The following is an 18,804-nucleotide window of genomic DNA, read 5'->3' on the forward strand; positions in this document are numbered from 1 at the left end:
GGATGGAACGGGAGATTGACAGACGGATCGGTGCAGCTTCTGCAGTAATGCAGTCGATGTATCGGTCTGTCGTGGTGAAGAAAGAGCTGAGCCGCAAGGCGAAGCTCTCGATTTACCAGTCAATCTATGTTCCTACTCTCACCTATGGTCATGAGCTTTGGGTCATGACCGAAAGGACAAGATCCCGGATACAGGCGGCTGAAATGAGCTTTCTCCGCAGGGTGGCTGGGCGATCCCTTAGAGATAGGGTGAGAAGCTCGGTCACCTGGGAGGAGCTCAGAGTAGAGCCGCTGCTCCTCCACATCGAGAGGGGTCAGCTGAGGTGGCTTGGGCATCTTTTTCGGATGCCTCCGGAACGCCTTCCTGGGAAGGTGTTCCGGTCCCGTCCCACCGGGAGGAGACCCCGGGGAAGACCTAGGACACGCTGGAGGGACTATGTCTCCCGGCTGGCCTGGGAACGCCTCGGTGTCCCCCCGGAAGAGCTAGAGGAAGTGTCTGGGGAGAGGGAAGTCTGGGCATCCCTGCTTAGACTGCTGCCCCCGCGACCCGGCCCCGGATAAGCGGAAGAAGATGGATGGATGGATGGATGGATGGACAACCTCTGGATATGACGCTGGGCATGTGCACTCAACTTTTTTGATCGACCATGGCGAGGCCTGTTCTGAGTGGAACCTGTCCTGTTAAACTGCTGTATGCTCTTGGCCACCGTGCTGTTGCTCAGTTTCAGGGTCTTGGCCATCTTCTTATAGCCTAGGTCATCTTCATGTAGAGGAACAACAATTTTTTTCAGATCCTCAGAGAGTTCTTTGCCATGAGGTGCCATTTTGAATTTCCAGTGACCAGTATAAGAGCAATAATTACTTTTGTTGCCAGCGGTTTAGACATTAATGGCTGTGTGTTGTATTATTTTGAGGGGACAGCAAATGTACATTGTTATACAAGCTGTACACTCACTACTTTACGTTGTAGTAAAGTGTAATTTCTTCAGTGTTGTCACATTAAAAGATATAATCAAATATTTGCAAACATCTGTTTCATCACATTCAGTCAGAGTGCGACAGTAATCAGCCAATGGGTTTACAGTACTGTGATGTGTATTCCAGGTTGCAATGTCTATAAAGTAGAGGTACGACCAGAATTTTCTTTGAGATTGAGTGACATGAGATTGAGTTTGTAAGATCGAGTATTGAGTCTGTAACAACATGAACAATGGACTATCAAATGCTGCAATAAATAATTGAATTACTCTCTCCCTTGACAACAGGGTACGCAATCATTATTTCAACCACTAAACGAAGCGGCTGATATCTAACAGTAGCCCAGCCTTTGTTCAACTGTTGGTAGGTACAATCAGTGTGAAACACTGTAATGTCTCTCTATTTCATTACTTTCAAATGTATTAAGAAGTGGAAAACTATAATGTAATATGAGTGTAACATAGGCTATCTTCCTGTCGATTGTGAGAGTTTTAACAAAAACATGACATTTTGCGCTGCAACTGTAATTGTGAAAATAAATAATAATATAAGTGTCAGTAATTGCATGGATTTGAAACAAAAGTTTTTGGTGAACACAGGCTGATTTGCGTGTGCTAATCAATCAACTATCACTAATGTTGGCTATCATAGCTAAGTTACCTGGAAAGCTAATTAGCAACACCTTCACCTAGCAACATACAGTACAATGGTGCTTGTGAGCATATTCAACTAACGCTTATATCTTTATTTTGTTATATTTTTCAGAAAGACCATGTGAACTAAAGTAAAGTGTCAATCATTTATTTTGCGCTGCATGTGTAATTAATGTAGACAGTAGTCGTGTTCTTTGATTGCATATTTGTATATTGTTCTTATGGCTGTACTTGCTTATGATAAATAGCATTATTAGTGTTTGATTAAAGTGCAAGCAGTTTTATACAGTCAGCTTTCATTCACAGTGAGTGTCAATCATGAGAAAAAGGATAAATGGCAGTGACATTCATCAGTTTTTGGGCAGCCTCAGAAAAGAAGAAAAATAAGCTGACAGCAGTGAAAAAATTTGTACTGTACCAGTCAGATGATAAAAGTATACAGTAGCACAAGATGTGATTTAAGTTCAAGTTCAAGTTAATTTATTTATATAGCACATTTAAACAGCCGCTAGACAGACCAAAGTGCTTTACAGAACAAGCATATAAAAATAAGAGCAGCAAAACAACCCATAAACATATAGAGAACATCTAAACTAAGATTAACTTTAAAACAAAGACAAATGTAAAATAGTAAAAACAGCCCAAGAAAAATCATCAATATGCTAACGAGAACAGGTATGTTTTAACCAAAGACTTAAAAGCAGAGAGGTTTGGAGCCGTTCTGATCTCTAGAGGCAGGGTGTTCCACAGACGAGGCCCTGCCACCACAAAAGCACGCTCCCCTCTACGCTTTAGTCTGACACGAGGGACTACCAGCAGCGCCTGGTCGTGGGATCTGAGACTTCTGGACGGAATGTACAGATGAATAAGTTCAGAGTGATAAACCGGAGCTATGTTGTGTAAAGATTTGTAGACAAAGAGGAGGATTTTAAATTCTATTCTCTGCCGAACCGGTAGCCAGTGTAAAGATCTGAGGATAGGAGAGATATGATCATATTTGCGACAATTAAGGATAAGTCTGGCCGCAGCATTTTGGACTAACTGAAGACGGGAAATTTGAGAATCTGATATACCGCAATATAGTGAGTTGCAATAATCCAGCCGACACGTGATGAAATTTCCAGAGTTATTGGAGTGAGAAAGCCTTTGATTTTAGATAGTAAACGAAGTTGGTAGAAACCGGAACTGATTACAGATGAGATGTGTTTATCAAACTTTAAGGACTGGTCAACAAGAACACCTAAGTTCCGCACTCCGGTAGATTTAAAGGGAGATAGACTCCCCAAGTCTGGGCTTGTACACTGGGACCTCTCACTCAGGCTGAAAACAATGACCTTGGTCTTATCATCATTTAGAGAGAGGAAATTTTGAGCCAGCCATGCCTTCACCTCCTCTAAGCAAAGCAGAAGAGAATTGAATGCTGCAGGATTATTTAGCTTAATTGGAATGTAAATTTGAGTGTCGTCTGCATAAAAGTGAAATGATACACAGTGTTTCCTAAAAATTGCGCCCAGCGGTAGCATGTAGAGAGAAAATAGCGAGGGAGCCAAAATGGAGCCCTGTGGAAGACCACAGCTCAGAGTTGCCATGGAGCTGGAGAAGTTGCCCATCTTTACTAAAAACTTTCTGTCAGAAAGGTAAGACTGGAACCATGACAAAACAGAGCCTTTTATGCCCACCCATGTCTCCAGTCTAGCTAACAGAGTTGGGTGGTCAACGGTGTCAAAAGCCGCCGAAAGATCTAAGAGAACTAAAACCAGTGTCTCCAGAATCAGTAGAGATATAAATGTCGTTTAGCACTCGCAGGAGAGCGGACTCAGTGCTGTGGGCAGTCCTAAACCCAGATTGAAAAACCTCATATATACAGTTATTTGACAAAAAGTGTTGGAGTTGATCCAACACGATTTTCTCTAATAACTTGGAAATGAAAGGTAAGACAGAGATGGGCAGGTAATTTTTTTAAAACAGAAGGATCCAGTGAAGGCTTCTTGAGCAGAGGAGTGACCGTAGCCACTTTAAGATTGGCCCGAACAGAGCCTGTGTTTAGACACTTGTTAATAAGAGATACCATACCTGGACCCACCGAGATGATGATTAATTTTAAAAATCTCGGCTGAATGATATCATTTGGGCAAAATGAAGGTTTGAGCTTGGCGCTCACATCCTTCAGTGTCTGGAGGTTAATAGAATCAAAAGCCTCCTAAACACATGAGGTAAGCGACATAATAGGGGGGAGAGTTAATTTAGGGCAGATACTAAGCCTTAATTTAGTGATTTTGGTAATAAAAAATCTCTGGAAGACTTCACATAGAGTATCTGAGGCAACAGACAATTTAACAGATGGATTTAAAACAGATTGAATGACAGAAAACAAGACCTTAGGGTTAGAGTGATTGGACTCAATTAAGTTTGAGAAGTATGCGGCTTTAGCTGATTTAGCCGCGTTCTGGTATGCTATAAGAGAGTCTTTGAACATGTGGAAGGAGACAATTAGCCTGTCCCGTTTCCATTTGCGTTCTGCCTTTCTACAAGTTTGTCTTTGGTGACGAGTGTCAGAATTTTGCCACATATCTCATTTTGGTTTGGGTTTATGAGGCTTAAGAGTAGCAGTCACATTTGCTACTTTAAGCCAAGCAGAATTTAAAAGGCTAAGATGCTGATCTGCATCCAGGTCAAATAATGGTTGGTTCAAGTGAGAGCATAGTTCAGCAAAGCACAAGTCGAAGTTTATGCTGAACTGTGGAGAATAGAACCGCGACATAACAGGTGCAATAGTGGGTTGAGAAAGCTCCAGAAGAGACAGTGGCCCTCATTTATCAAAAGTGCGTACACCAAATTTCCAGCGTACACCTGGCGTACACCCAAAACCACGGTGACTTTGAGATTTATCAATATGGACGTTGGCGTACGGCACTCTCAAATCCTACGCCAGCTCAGGAGGTGGTGTACGCACGTTTTGAGTTAGTGCGGAAATGCGCATGTTGAGTTATATGTTCACATCATTTATGTTATATTATGTTGTTTAATTATGATACTGACTGTTGTATACCCAAAATTGTGCAAGAGTTAATTGTGCGCATGTGTGAAGAGACGGGACTTTTATTTTGACCTGTCTAAAGTAAAAAATGTGTAGCCGTATACTCAGCCCCTGCTGCAGTTCCCTTGTGCACTGATGTTATGCCAGTGCAGAGATGTAAACTGAAAATAAAACAGTATTAATAGTTATAATTGGAGTGATCTTTGGTGGGTGGATGACAACAAAATATTGCACATGGACATGGCGGAGAGAAATGAAACCTTAACAGCGCAGAAAAGAAAATCCTAACGCACTGACAAACTAAAAGATGTGATATATTTTATGACCTACTGTAAAAAAAACAACAACATAATTACAAACTTCAGTGTTTATTTTTGTGCAACATGGACTTCAAGGTTTCATTTGTGTGACTTTACCAAAGCATTTGACTTATATGTATTCCTTCAGATGCGAGTCTGTGCGCTTTACATGACGTTTCAGGGTTAGGCCCGGCAGTTGCGCATGGACTGGGTTCAGTAATAAAAGGCTTTGAATTACCAAAATATAATTCAGACTGACAAAATAATAAAAATGACATTCTTCTTCTTTTAGACAATAATAGAAATAATAATAACGACATTCTTCTTCTAAATAACAATAAACGTCATTGATAAATATCATGAAATAATAAGACGAATATTACAAATTGTCATGCAGTTATTAATGTGAATGAATGGTACTCCACATCACATCATCATCTTTTATTCCGCTTTTTAAACTGCCAAATGAAACAATTTTATTTCTTTCTACCTCCCTGGTGATCGTCTCAATCCCCACGTCAGAGAAGTTTCTCTTTTTTGCCGTCTTCCGTGTGTCCATGGCTTAAATGAGGGCGTGGGGGAAGCGGAGACTTGAATATATAGGGGCGTGTTATTCTAATGACGATCGTTTTCATCCGCGGCATTTATCAAGGGAAGGTATTGCGTACACCTGGATTTTAAAGGTACACACAGTTTCATAAATCAGGCGATGAGAGGAGTGTAAGCAAAATCTTACACGCAAGAATGATAAATGAGGGCCAGTGAGAATAAAATAGGCTTGTGATCAGAGAGAAGAAAATCAGAGAATACAATATCAGTGACATCAATCCCATAAGATAACACAACGTCCAATGTGTGGCCCTGAATGTGAGTAGAGTTTTTGACCCAATGCAGTAGATTAAAAGCATCTATTAAGTCAAGAAACTCCTGCGACAGGGAATTTGAATGACAGCATACATGAATATTAAAATTGCCCATCAAAAGGAAGTGATCATAGTTTGTGGCAATGTTGCCAATGAACTCAGTAAATTGCTGTATAAAATCCTTAGTGGAGTGTGGAGGGCGGTATATCACCCCTATACAGATGGGACCATTCCAATCTAGGTGGAGAAGCTGAGATTCAAAGCTGGGAAAGGCTGTTGCAGGGACCAGCCGGCAGTGTGAGGAGAGAGAGTTATTTAAAATAGTTATAATCCCATCCCCGCGTCCACTAGGACATGGAGAGTAAAAAAATTTACAGTTTGCTGGAACCAGTTCTGAGAAGGGAGTTAAATCACCGACCTGTATCCATGATTCTGTGATGAACATAAAATCCAAGTTGTGTGAGGAGTAGAAGTCGTTTAATAAAAAGGTCTTATTCACCACAGAGCGGGCGTTTATTAGCGCCAACTTAGGTGGAGGAATAGTCACGTGAGATGGCGGCGCTTTTCTCAGTGAGCGCAGATTTCCGTGATTTACTCCGTTCCGCCGGGAGCGGAGGCCCACACTACGGAGATCAACCCGAGTGACATGACTCAGATGTAAAGGGAAACAAGGACGAAGACATCGGTAAACCGCGTCCCGCGGATGCCATGCTGCAGATCTGCGTCCAAACAAAATGTCAGCTTGTAAATAAGCTTTCAGTTTCGTGATGTGATCTCGTGTTTAGTGGCCACCGGCAGACATCGTGCAGGAAGATGGTTCGGGGAGGCTCGTACGTGAAGGGGGCATTCCACGTCCACGGTGTGAAAGTCCACGAGTGAATCCACAACAGAGATGCAGATGTCTAGGAGAGCTTGATGGGCATACACTAGCCGCGTACAGCAGGTAAACGACACATCAGACAGACAGACAGAAAAGAAAACACGAGAGCAGCAGACGGCAAGCCAAACACACAGGCGTCATCTTTTTTGCCAGCCAAAAAGCTTAATGTTTAGTAATCCATTCCTGAACATCATGCCAAGAAAAACCACTTGTTTACTGATAATATTTCTTCCATGTTCACTCTGGCATATTCAGAGTAAAGAGAGAGAGGGAGAGAGAGCATGAGGACGCCGACAGGGCAGGGAGAGCAGGTGACATGGAGGTGAGTGAGAAAAGGAGCAAATATTGATGACCAATCTGATTTCACCTTGTTGGTGTTGTTCCTACAACATCATAATTAATGTTGGCACAACTGAGGTTAGATTTAGGCACAGGTGCCACTGAGGTTAGATTTAGGCCCAGTTGTCTCTGAGGTTAGGTTTAGGTCAAAGGGTGTTAGTCAGGGGAATATTCTGTCTTTGGACTGGGGTAACCAACTAACAACAGGTCAGTTGCAAAGATGGTCCTGGAGCAACATTAATTATGATGTTGTAGGAGCAACAACAACACAGCAATAACCCTGTTAAAAGGCCAACATTTTAATCCTCTTCTGGTGAAGCCATGCTTTTGTGGATTTGGATGTGTGCTTTGGGTCGTTGTTCTGCTGAAAGGTGAACTTACTCTTTCTAACGGAGGCCTGAAGGTTTTGTGCCAAAATTGGCTAGTATTTGGAACTTTTCATAATTCCCTCCACCCTGACTAAGGCCCCAGTTCCAGCTGAAGAAAAACAACCCCAAAGCATGATGCTGCCACCAACATGCTTCACTGTGGGTATGGTGTTCTTTAGGTGATTTGCAGTGTTGTTTTTGTGCCAAACATACCTTTTGGAATTATGGCAAAAAAGTTCAACCTTGGTTTCATCAGACCATAACACATTTTCCCACGTGCTTTTGGGAGACTTGATGTTTGTTTTTGCAAACTTCAGCCAGGCTTGAATGTTTTTTTTCTTTAAGAAAGGGCTTCCGTCTTGCCACCCTACCCCATAGCCCATTCATATGAAGAATACGGGAGATTGTTGTTACATGTAGCACACAGCCAGTACTTGCCAGAAATTCCTGCCGTTCCTTTAATATTGCTGTAGGCCTCTTGGAAGCCTCCCTGACCAGTTTTCTTCTCATCTTTTCATACATTTTGGTGGGATGTCCAGTTCTTGGGTAGTGTCTCTGTTGTGCCATATTTTCTCCACTTGATGATGAATGTCTTCACTGTATTCCATGGTATATTGAATGCTTTGGAAATTCATTTGTACCCTTCTCCTGACTGATATCTTTCAACAATGAGATCCCTCTGATGCTATGGAAGCTCTCTGCGGACCATGGCTTTTGCTGAACACAGCCACATCCCCAGGTATAAGAGGGTGTGCACACTTATGCAATCAGGTAAGGTTTTTATTTTCCCCACTCAAAGATTTCAGTTTGTTTTTCAATTGAATTGTTCACTTTATAGGTCACATTAAAAGTGGAAAAAGTTCTAACATGATTTATCTTTGTCTCATTCTTTTACATCACAAAAACCTGGAATTTTTAACAGGGGTGTGTAGACTTTTTATATCCACTGTATCTTAACTCCATGGCTACAGCCTTGCCTTGCAGTGAATAAAAACATCTGCTATATTACTTGAATGTAAAGGAATAGAAGGAAGTTGAAAATATAAATTGTAATACTATTCATACTGTACTATTTAATTGTCTTCTTTGAATACTATTCTTTAATAGTATTCTATATTAAATTAGTAAACAGGGGATTTCATTACTGTTTTCTCTGTGTGTCATTCTGAAAATGTGCGTGTTAGTTTGCCTGAAAGATATCTAATTTTAACTACATTTACAATTAATAGGGGCAGACCATCAGAATAGTATTGGGCATTCCTGGTGAATAGAGGTGAATTGTAAGCAATTAGAATGTAGACACCCAGCCCAGAGAGGCTAGAGAGGAGCATCTGTTTGTTCACATTGTCAAAAGTCAGATGCATCCAGTGGTCAGCAATGAGTCTATGAGGGAAGTAGGAAAAGCTCTCCAGAGATGATCTGTAGGTGGATAGGATCATTGAGGCAGATTGTCGGGCTACCAAACATTGATTACTTGTAGACAGCTAGAAGAAAATTCACAATGTTTTTCAATAAACTGGGCAATATGAAGACAGAAAATGCAGTGGAAGACCCAAAAAGTTGTCTGCATTTGATTTATATTATTTAATATTCACTTAATTGAGGTTCAAATGGAAATAGATTGAAGTTCTTTCACAGCATGTGGCAAAGTCATCTGAAAATGCGTGCTCCTTTGGAGGTTAGACCTCTTATAAGAAAATGTATCTTTCAGCACAACATTTTTTGTCACATTTTATATAGTGTTTATTTCTTATTTCAAACACTTAATAAATCTTTCAGCTATTTTCGATGCAGTGTAAAATGTAAAGAAAAACAGAATGCAATGATGTGCATTTGAACCCTATATTCAATAGAAAATAGTACAAAGACAACAAATTAAATGTTGAAACTGAGAAATGTTATTGTTTCTTGAAAAATATGTGCCCTCTTTGAATTTGATGCCAACAACACATTTAAAAGAAAAAGTGGGACAAGGGCAACAAAAGAATGGAAAAGTTGCAAAACCTTGTGGAACATCTTATCATTATTTGTTTAGTAATTTGTAATTAGGTAATTAGGTTAGTGTTACAGGTTAGTATCATGATTGGGTATAATAAGAAACCATTGGGTATAACATTCGAACCCGTGTCGCCCACGTGAAAGGCTGTGTCGTTAACCACTACACCATGGAGCTGTACATTTGCTGGCTGTCAGTATAGCCTCTCGTCTATACTGACACTGGGCATCTGTATATCCTGAACAAATCCTCTTTTGCCACCTGCCGTTTTAATTGGTAATTGGCCATTCGTGAATGACATTGATACAGTTAAACTGACTAATGTTTCTTACTAAGTTTACCTCCACCACAAAAAGCGTCTATGTATGCCGTTTGCCACTGGCCTTTTTAACAGCGTATTAGCCAGTAATATGCTTTACCGGTATATACTAACTTACTGGAATGGTTATAAGAATTGAGCAATTGCTACTGAGTCTGCCAAAGGTATTTCATTTCATGGCATAAGAAGGTATTTTTTTCTTTCATGGCAAAACAAAGTAAATTTTTCTTTAATTCGTGAATGACATTTATACAGTAACTATCAATAAAGGCGATGATTCACTTTTTCATCAAGTGAAAAGACGAGATAATCGTGGAATCTACCAGAAATAATTAAGAAATGTCTTAGATTCGAACTTAAGTCTTCCATATGAGAGGCACGGTCTGTAACCATTACACCACAACATTACAAGTTTCAGCAGTTGCTAGACTCCATTGAGGATTGTGTAAAACTGTCTAACATTTCTTACTAAGTTTACCTCCACCCTAGAGTCTATGAACTGTATTGCTTTTGCCACTGGCCATTTTAACAGTTTATTAGCCAGTAATAGGCTTACTAGTATTAACTAACTTCATAAGAAAAATCATAAGAATTGAGCAATTGCTAGTGAGACTGAAGATGAACTATTCCATGCCAGAAACAGTTGCAATATAACCATATACAGTTTAAATTAAGGCTTACTATAACTTTACTACGTTGTTAAGCCAGTGAATGTGTTTGTCTATCCTGATCCAAAACGCATGCACGGATGCGTACTTCAAAAATCTGTAAACTGTTTTATTTCAGGCTTACTACACTCATGCTGAAAGCATTCTTTAGAAATGTTGGCCCATATTGATAGGATAGCATCTTGCAGTTGATGGAGATTTGTGGGATGCACATCCAGGGCACAAAGCTCCTATTCCACCACATCCCAAAGATGCTCTATTGGGTTGAGATCTGGTGACTGTGGGGGCCATTTCAGTACAGTGAACTTATTGTCATGTTCAAGAAACCAATGTTTTTCACACCATTCTTTGTAAACCCTAGAAATGGTTGTGCGTGAAAATCCCAGTAACTGAGCAGATTGTGAAATACTCAGACCGGCCCGTCTGGCACCAACAACCATGCCACGCTCAAAATTGCTTAAATCACTTTTCTTTCCCATTCTGACATTCAGTTTGGAGTTCAGGAGATTGTCTTGACCAGGACCACATCCCTAAATGCATTGAAGCAACTGCCATGTGATTGGTTGATTAGATAATTGCATTAATGAGAAGGATTATTGAACAGGTGTTCCTAATAATCCTTTAGGTGAGTGTATAATGTAAATGTTAATGGTTTTAGCCAGCAAAGTTTTCGTCTATATGGAATAATTCATAACGCGTACATCGTTTTGCCTGTGAGGAGATACGAACTCGGGACCAATAGTTCACATGTCTGCTTCTCTAACCACTACGGTATTTAACAAGGGGTAGTCAGTCACTCACTCACTCAGTAAGAGACATTCGCTCTTCTTAGAGCTTACGCGGTTCACCAAAAAGAGCATCCCAGAGAGAATGAGTCTTTCAGAAGCAAAGATGGGGAGGGGTTCACCACACTGTGAAAGACTGCACTGGCAAATAGTGCAACAATTTAAAATAACATTTCTCAACGCAAAAGAGTTTGGGGATCACATCATCTACGGTACATAGTATCATTAAAATATTCAAAGAATCCTGAGAAATCTCTGAACGCACAGGACAAGGCCCAAAACCAATATTGGATGGCTGTGATATTTGGGCCCTCAGACGGCACTGCCAATAATAACAGACATGATTCTGTAGTGGACATCTGCTACATGGGCTCAGGAACAATTCAAAAACAATTGTCTGTGAACACAGAACGTTGCTGCATCCACAAATGCAATTGAAAACAATTTATAAACAAGATCCAGAAACACAGCTGCCTTCTCTGGGCCAAAGCTCGCTTAGATGGACTGAGGCAAAATGGAAAACTGTCGTGTGGTCTGACAAATCAAAACTTTAAATTATTGTTGGGAATCAGGGACACCTCCCGACTGAAGAGGAAAATATATCTATTGTATGTGAATGTATGTGGGTGGTTTGGAAATTCCAGTTAAAGTGAGCAAACGGAGTGATTGATGTGTCAGTTCAGCCAATTAGGTGCTGGGTAGAATAGTAGGACCGTCATTTATTTTATTTTGTTCGTCAGAGCAGAGAACAGAGTGAGAAGGATAGCAGCGTAGCTATTAACTGACTGATGACTAGTGTGACTGATAAAGAAGAAAACTGTTGCAGAGAAATCCTGCAGTTTATTGTCAGGATTTGAATACATTTTTTTCCTTCTTTTGTTTTCCCTCATTTAAATTCGACAAGGTAAAACACCTACAATGTGAATTAAGTAAAATATTTAAGTGTCCCAGTTGTATTCATTATTTTTCTGTCTTACATATATTTATTGGGTTCATTTTATTTCGTTAGCTAGCTGTGGAGACCTCGTGGTGGAGCTGGACGCTGCCATTACGTGCGTGTCCTGTTGTCTACACGGAATCGGTTGGGAAATGTGTTCATTATGGTTTTAATTACAATGCTGTATATTGTTTATATATTTTGAATTGTGTACACTGTAAATTGGTGGTGGAAAAAAAATACATGCAGTTTTACATTAGATATTGTAATGCTATTGTTTACTCAAATAATGGGTGGATTTAATGACTTGATGTAATTGATACTCATGATATTTCTCTGACTCTCTGTCGACTGGTAGGGTTTTATTTTTGTTATTTTTATTTTGTCTTGTAAAGAGTGTTCCACACAGAATTCATGGCGAGCCTTTATCCTAGATGTCTGGAAGAGTTTTGAGTTATTCATCCACATACTGCATCCCTTGGTGTGGTAGGACAGTTTTGCTAACACATTCATTCCTGCACCCCACTGTGCAGTAGTAAACTTTTCTATATACCTGGACTGCACACACCAAGGTTTTATCAGCTCATTTGAATTGATATTGTATTGTAATAGGTCATTCAGGGTATATGTTATACATGGATTTTGATGTTATGAATGTTTTCTTTTTAGGAACACTTAACTTGAAAACTGAATGTTTAACTAGAAAACTTAATGTGTTTTGTAATGCAATTCTTTTTTTTTGTAATGCTTTCTTTCAACTAAAGCACCATTGTCTTGAGTATCTCTGTGCTCCAGTAGTCTAACCTTACCCTTCTGGTCCCATAGTTATTATAACATAGAATATATGCAACACTTGCACATCTGTGATGGCACCAATAATGCTGAACAATATGTACAGGTTTTGGAGCTACATATGCTGCCATCCAGACGTCTTTTTCAGGGAAGGCCTTGCTTACTTGGCAAGACAATGCCAAGCCACATTCTGCACATATTACAACAGCATGGCACCATAGTAAGAGTCCAGGTGCTAAACTGGCCTGCCTTTTTATTTGCATTTTAGGCAGCATCCAAACCTTTGGAAATGGGGTTGTACAAAAGGCAGTAACAGTAGCTTGAAGCTACCACTACAACCACACTACATAAAGCTGGATGAAATTACTGTTCACTAGTACAACGCTTATCTGGGAAATAGGCTACTTAATGTTGTTCCACATTTTCCACTGCACATGGATTCACTGCTGTTGGTAATAATTGTAACAATGTGTTTTGACAGTTGCCAAACCGTCAACATAAGATGAAGGGACTGAAAGTGTAAATTTTTCTCTGATAAATTATATTTTAGTAATTAGGAGACACTCTTATCGAGTGTGCCTTACACTTTTCAGCTGTAGTGTGTTTTACCTGGTCACCTCCTGCTCCAGCCTGGACACATTGGGGACGTAGAACATTACCCCGAAAAAGAGCAGAGGCTCATTGCCAAACTTATCCAGCTGTTTTTTTAGAGGCTTCTCAAGCTCTACCCAGCGCTGGATCTGAAGCTGGGCCTTCGCCTGGAACCAGAGGCCGAAATATTGGATCTGGTAGGAGAGAGGGGGGAGAGACAGAGATTGAGATATTAATGATTAGGCTGTATATGACAAATATTACATATCACTCAATTTAAAATAAGGGCTGGTTTTCACTAAGATGCGAACAAAACTAAAATTGGACAATAAATAGAATGGCCCAAATCAACAGCATTTACTGTGCTGCTCATCTAATAACATAAAATAAAAAATGTGTTGGTATGTCTTTGTGTGAGAGTGTGTGCCCAGGTGCAAAGTCAATTACTTGCTTTGTACATCAGTGCAACCTCACCTCACAATAATTGTAAGCGTGGAGTGTGTAGTGTGTGTATGTAACCTGGAATTCTTGCCTTGGTCTTTTGCTCAAGGTGATGCCCACCTATAGATTCCCAACACATGCACACACACTCATTAGAAACATTCTCTGCTAAGTATAAATGTGCACACACACCAATCATTTCCACAAAGCCAATGATTAAAACCTAATTTCAATTAATTTCCATTCCACACATCCATTTGCAGACCCATACATTCACACATACACATGCACACACATTGCCAGACAGCCATCAATCACATCCTCTTGGAGCTGTCTGGAGGGGTTTGTGGAGACAGAAACATTTTCGTCAGTAGTGAGGAGAGAAGGAAGGTGTCTTTTTTTGTAGCCTATCATGGCATGCAGGTGTAGTGTTTGGATCAGGAGTAAGAGAGCAGGCGTTAGACAGAGGCCAAAGCGGGGCTGTAGTTGTACCTTGTATTTATGACATCACTGATGCCTGGGAAATATCATAATATTGTGTATGTATTACTACCACTGTTTCTTTGTACACACAGGCATACACATACTCATATAAATGTGAATTCAACAAACACACAATAAATACTGCAAACCCATTCCAAATGTATATTAAACGGGTTTAAAAAGGTAAAAAGCATTGTTAACACTGAACTGACCTGCAATGAGGAAAACCCTACAGGCCAGAATAGTCACACAGGATGAGGAGAGGGAGGGGAAAAAGAGGAGGAGAGGGAGGAAAGGAGAACAGGGCAAAAAAGAAGCGAGTAAACAAATTAGTAAGAGAAAACGAGAGAGGATAAAAACATTGGGCATAGACACATATGAAAACAGTGTGAAACAGACCAATGTAAAAAGGAGGGAGCTAAAATCTACCACAGTAAGACAAACACCAGATCAGTCTTCAAACCAGCCAATATGTTTGGCAGTTGAGCACTGACAGACAATGAGGGGTAAAAATCAGGACTGGTATGTCTTTTTCCTCCTCGAAAAGAAGGACAAAAGGGTGCTACACTTAGTTAGAGAAGGACAAAGGCCACTCGGAAGTGAGGGAGCAAAGGACATACACAGAGGCACGTGGCAGAAATACACATGGATAAACACACACACAGTCCTGTCTCTGTTAAACACACAACACCAACTAAATCTGCCAACTAATTAGGTGGATGCTTGCAATTGACAGATTCTTACAATGTGTAAGTGGTGTATTGTAAACATTGTTTATGTCTTTTGGGGCATTTCTATGATTTATTTGATGGCAATTGTGGATACACTGAATGTATAAGCTGTTAAACTGTTGTGAGCATTGAAGCAAAATGTTGAATGTGTGTAGCATAGGCTGAAACTGAAAGTTGCAAGTAGAAAACAGGAAATCTTATTTAGGCTGTTGCTGGGGTGGAAGAGTAGACTAAGCTTGTGTGTCAGACTAACAGGAAATAGAGGGGGACAGATTAACAACACACACACATAGTCTGGGCAGGGGGGAATTAAGAATAGACAAGACAGAAACCATAAAGGGCTAGATGCACATACACATATAAGGTAAAGAACATGAACTGGACCAATGGCACACATGTTTGGCTACCTCAAACCCCCCGCTTTTTAGGCGTATTGGTAGTATAAATAATACTTGTGTGACAGCTGATCTTCGGACATTGTGCGGCGAATAATTGAATAAAGGAGAAGGAATTCGATCCGGTCCAGTTAACCTACACGGGATTCACAGGTTCCACCGCCGGCGCATCACAAAGGTAAGCAGAGCCTGTTATATCTAAATCTTCTTATTGGCTGTGAACTAAATTGTGAACCTGTGGAGATCGTATTGGGATACTGGTTTAAATTCAGGAGGTCAGGGCAGCTATTTGTGAGTTAGAGTCTCACTGTCAGTCGGGTTAGAGGCCCGTTAATCATTCCGGGGTTGACTACCCCCCACCCCTCTCAACGGGGAGGCGGTAGGTTGCGAGTTAGAGTCTCGGCAACCAGTCGGGCTAAAGGGCCGAGGACTTAGGGGCACCTCGAAATATTTATTGTGAGTTAAAAGCTCACGATCGGCTGGGTTAGAGGCCCGGGTCCTGTATAAGGGTACTGGGTTCGTGGCCCGGGGGTTTGGAACCCCCTAGATAAGTACTGGGTCGGGGACCCATAGATAAGGATAGGGTCAGGGACCCACAAATCATTTGAATCTTATATGAGTCTGGTACTCATAGTAAAATAAGTAATTCTAAGGCAGGGAAAAATGGACGGGGAGTTTGAGAGAGAATATGACGATAATGGGTGGGGTCCAGGTACCGGGGTATAGAAGAAATTGGGGATACAGGTGGCAAATGTACTGACAGCCGTAGGCAGGATGGACCCAACTCAGAAAGAAAAGGGACAGATAGAGGAAAAATTGCGACAGGTGGTAAGAGAGGCAGGTTTAAGGATGGATGAAAGGAGACCATTGCATGTAGTTTTGTGGGATAAAGAAAAGGAGTGTACCAAGAATCGAGACAGGGTAAGGGAGAAGAAGGAAACAGCAAGTTTGGTCAAGAGAGGAAAATATAGAGATGAGGAGAAGGCATGGGAAAGAAACAGAAAGGAGTGGTGTGAATTGGCAGTGTGGTGTCAGGGAGTAGGTCATCTTAATAAAGAGAAGAAGGAGGGGAAGCTTAGAACACAGGATGTGGAGGATAGGAAGGAGAGAGAGAGAGAGACCCCCCGCCGTATGAGAACAACTTGGTGTCACCTACTGCACCGCCAATGTAGGAGGGAACGTTGTGCCTAGACGCAGAGGAGAAGAGCGAGCCGGTAGCTAAGTTAAGTAGAACCACAAAGTCAGAGAGCGAGACAGACACTGAGGAGGAAGTGAAACCGTTTAAGGCAAGGGCAGAGCGAGAGTACGGGAGGTATGAGGAGAGGAGTAAGAAAGTGAAGAAACTAGGAGAGAAAAAACAGAATGATGTGAAAGGCGCCAGGAAGTAGAAGTCAGGCAGTGGCAAAGGCTGGTTAGGCGAGGACATGGGGTCGGGGTCTGATGGGTGTGACACAGCGAGAAAGACTAAAAACAAGAAGAAAATGGGAAATTCACACAAGGGACATGTGGTACTCATGGGGAAAGCAGTAGGGAGATGGACTGACTCAGACGAAGACACTGACTCAGACAGTAGTAGAGACTGGGGGAAGGGAGACGTAGATGTAAAACCTCTGCCGCGCTCGCCCCCACCAGAACAAAAACTACACCATGACGCAGTACAATCGGCTCAAAAGACTAAAATGTATACGTGATTACAAGCAGAAAAAGGGTAAGGTAGAGGCGCTGGGTTTCAGCTGCCTCTCTTTAGAGTGGGAGGCGGCGAATCACGGTATAAACCACTGGGGCTGGGAGATGTACAGGCGCTGGTAGATAAATTACCCCCGATGGGAGAGGGAGGTGGACTATGGTTGGCACAATTTGACAAACTTACAGCCGGTCAAATGTTGGCATTGGGGGACTGGAGGGCAGTAGCCACCTGAGCCATGTCCACCCAGGCTATGAATGAGATACTAAGCGGAACCCTGACGACACCCCTTTCGGTCAGGTGGTCGGACGCATAGCCGCAGCATTGAGGGAAAGATTCCCCTTGCCGGCTGGGACCCTGGTACCCAAGTTACCTTGGGAAAAAGACCAACACCCTAGACAGTATCTAGAAGCATATAAAGAAACATGGGCCAAACACACAGGGCACCATCCGGGGAAGGGAGGTCTGCAGCAGGAGTGGTTTAGAAGGGCGGTGTTAGAGGGACTTCCAGAGAAAATAAAAGATCCTGACTTGCCGGGGAGTGAATCACACATATGGGAAAGACATGTAGTGCATCATTTACAGAGGGCTAAAGATGAGGAGACAGAGAAAAAGAAACAGATAGAGGAACTGAAAGAGAAACTGCTGCGCTTACAGCTGGGAGAGGCCAAAGCGAAAGTAAATGAAGGGTGAAAGAGATATAGACAGATGGCAGCCCTAGGCTCGGGAGAACCTGACACACCCGATTTATACCCTGTTCCCCCATGGGCACCCCAACCTCATGGTGGCCGGGGGGCATTCACCGCGCCCTATCGACCAGGGACTCTGAGGGGAGGTTACGGTAGGGGGAGGGGGCAGGGTAGAGGCTGTGGGGCCCCAGGAGCCCAAGTCCCATACGGTGCCTGTTTTACGTGTGGGGACCCAAACCACTGGTCAAGGGAGTGCCCACAGAACGCCGAAAGAGGCAGAGGATACCCAAATCCAGGGGCAGCTCCAGTTCCCAACCCACACGCTGTCCCACCACCTAGTGCACCTGGCCAGTACCAGCTCTTTTATGAGGGAGGGTGGGACCAGGACTGACGGTCCACAGGGATGGGAGGGGACAGAGTGCGAAAGGCAGACCCAATGCTGTCCCTGAATGTCGACGGGAGGGACTTCCCCTTTCTGGTCGACACAGGTGCCACTTTTTCCACCATCACCGCCCCTCCCACCACAGGACTATTATCCTCCAGGACAGTGGAGGTTGTGGGGTTTGAAGGGGTGGGACAGACTTTGCCAGTGACGTTTCCCCTTAAAACGATACTGGGCAAACAGGCCCTCAGCCATCCGTATGTGGTATCGGTAAACACACCAGTGAACTGGGAGACTTACTAATAAAGGAAGAGACTTACTAATAAAACTGGGGGCTACAATTTTATGTTCTCCAGACGGACTAACTGTCACGTTACCGGACTGGATGTCGGCAGTGTGCGGATCTGAGACCACACGCAAAGGGCACTACCTGGTACAACCGGTGAAAGGTGAAATAGCGGAGATATACTGGGGACTATTGATACCGGAAAAGCC

The 18,804-nt window shown here is 42.1% G+C and overlaps 1 protein-coding gene across 1 annotated transcript in view; it reads right to left on the reverse strand.

Moving 5' to 3' along the window:
- The window catches only part of LOC105009234 (protein tyrosine phosphatase non-receptor type 14), a 265,726-nt gene that overhangs the window by 128,909 nt on the left and 118,013 nt on the right, over positions 1-18,804 (reverse strand). Inside the window, exon 3 of the mRNA XM_029114543.2 lies at positions 13,523-13,698. Coding sequence (XP_028970376.2) covers positions 13,523-13,698 — 176 coding nt within the window. The remainder of the gene's footprint in view (positions 1-13,522; positions 13,699-18,804) is intronic.

The sequence above is a fragment of the Esox lucius genome, chromosome 18 (genome assembly GCF_011004845.1).
Source record: "Esox lucius isolate fEsoLuc1 chromosome 18, fEsoLuc1.pri, whole genome shotgun sequence".
Taxonomy (NCBI): Eukaryota; Metazoa; Chordata; class Actinopteri; order Esociformes; family Esocidae; genus Esox; species Esox lucius.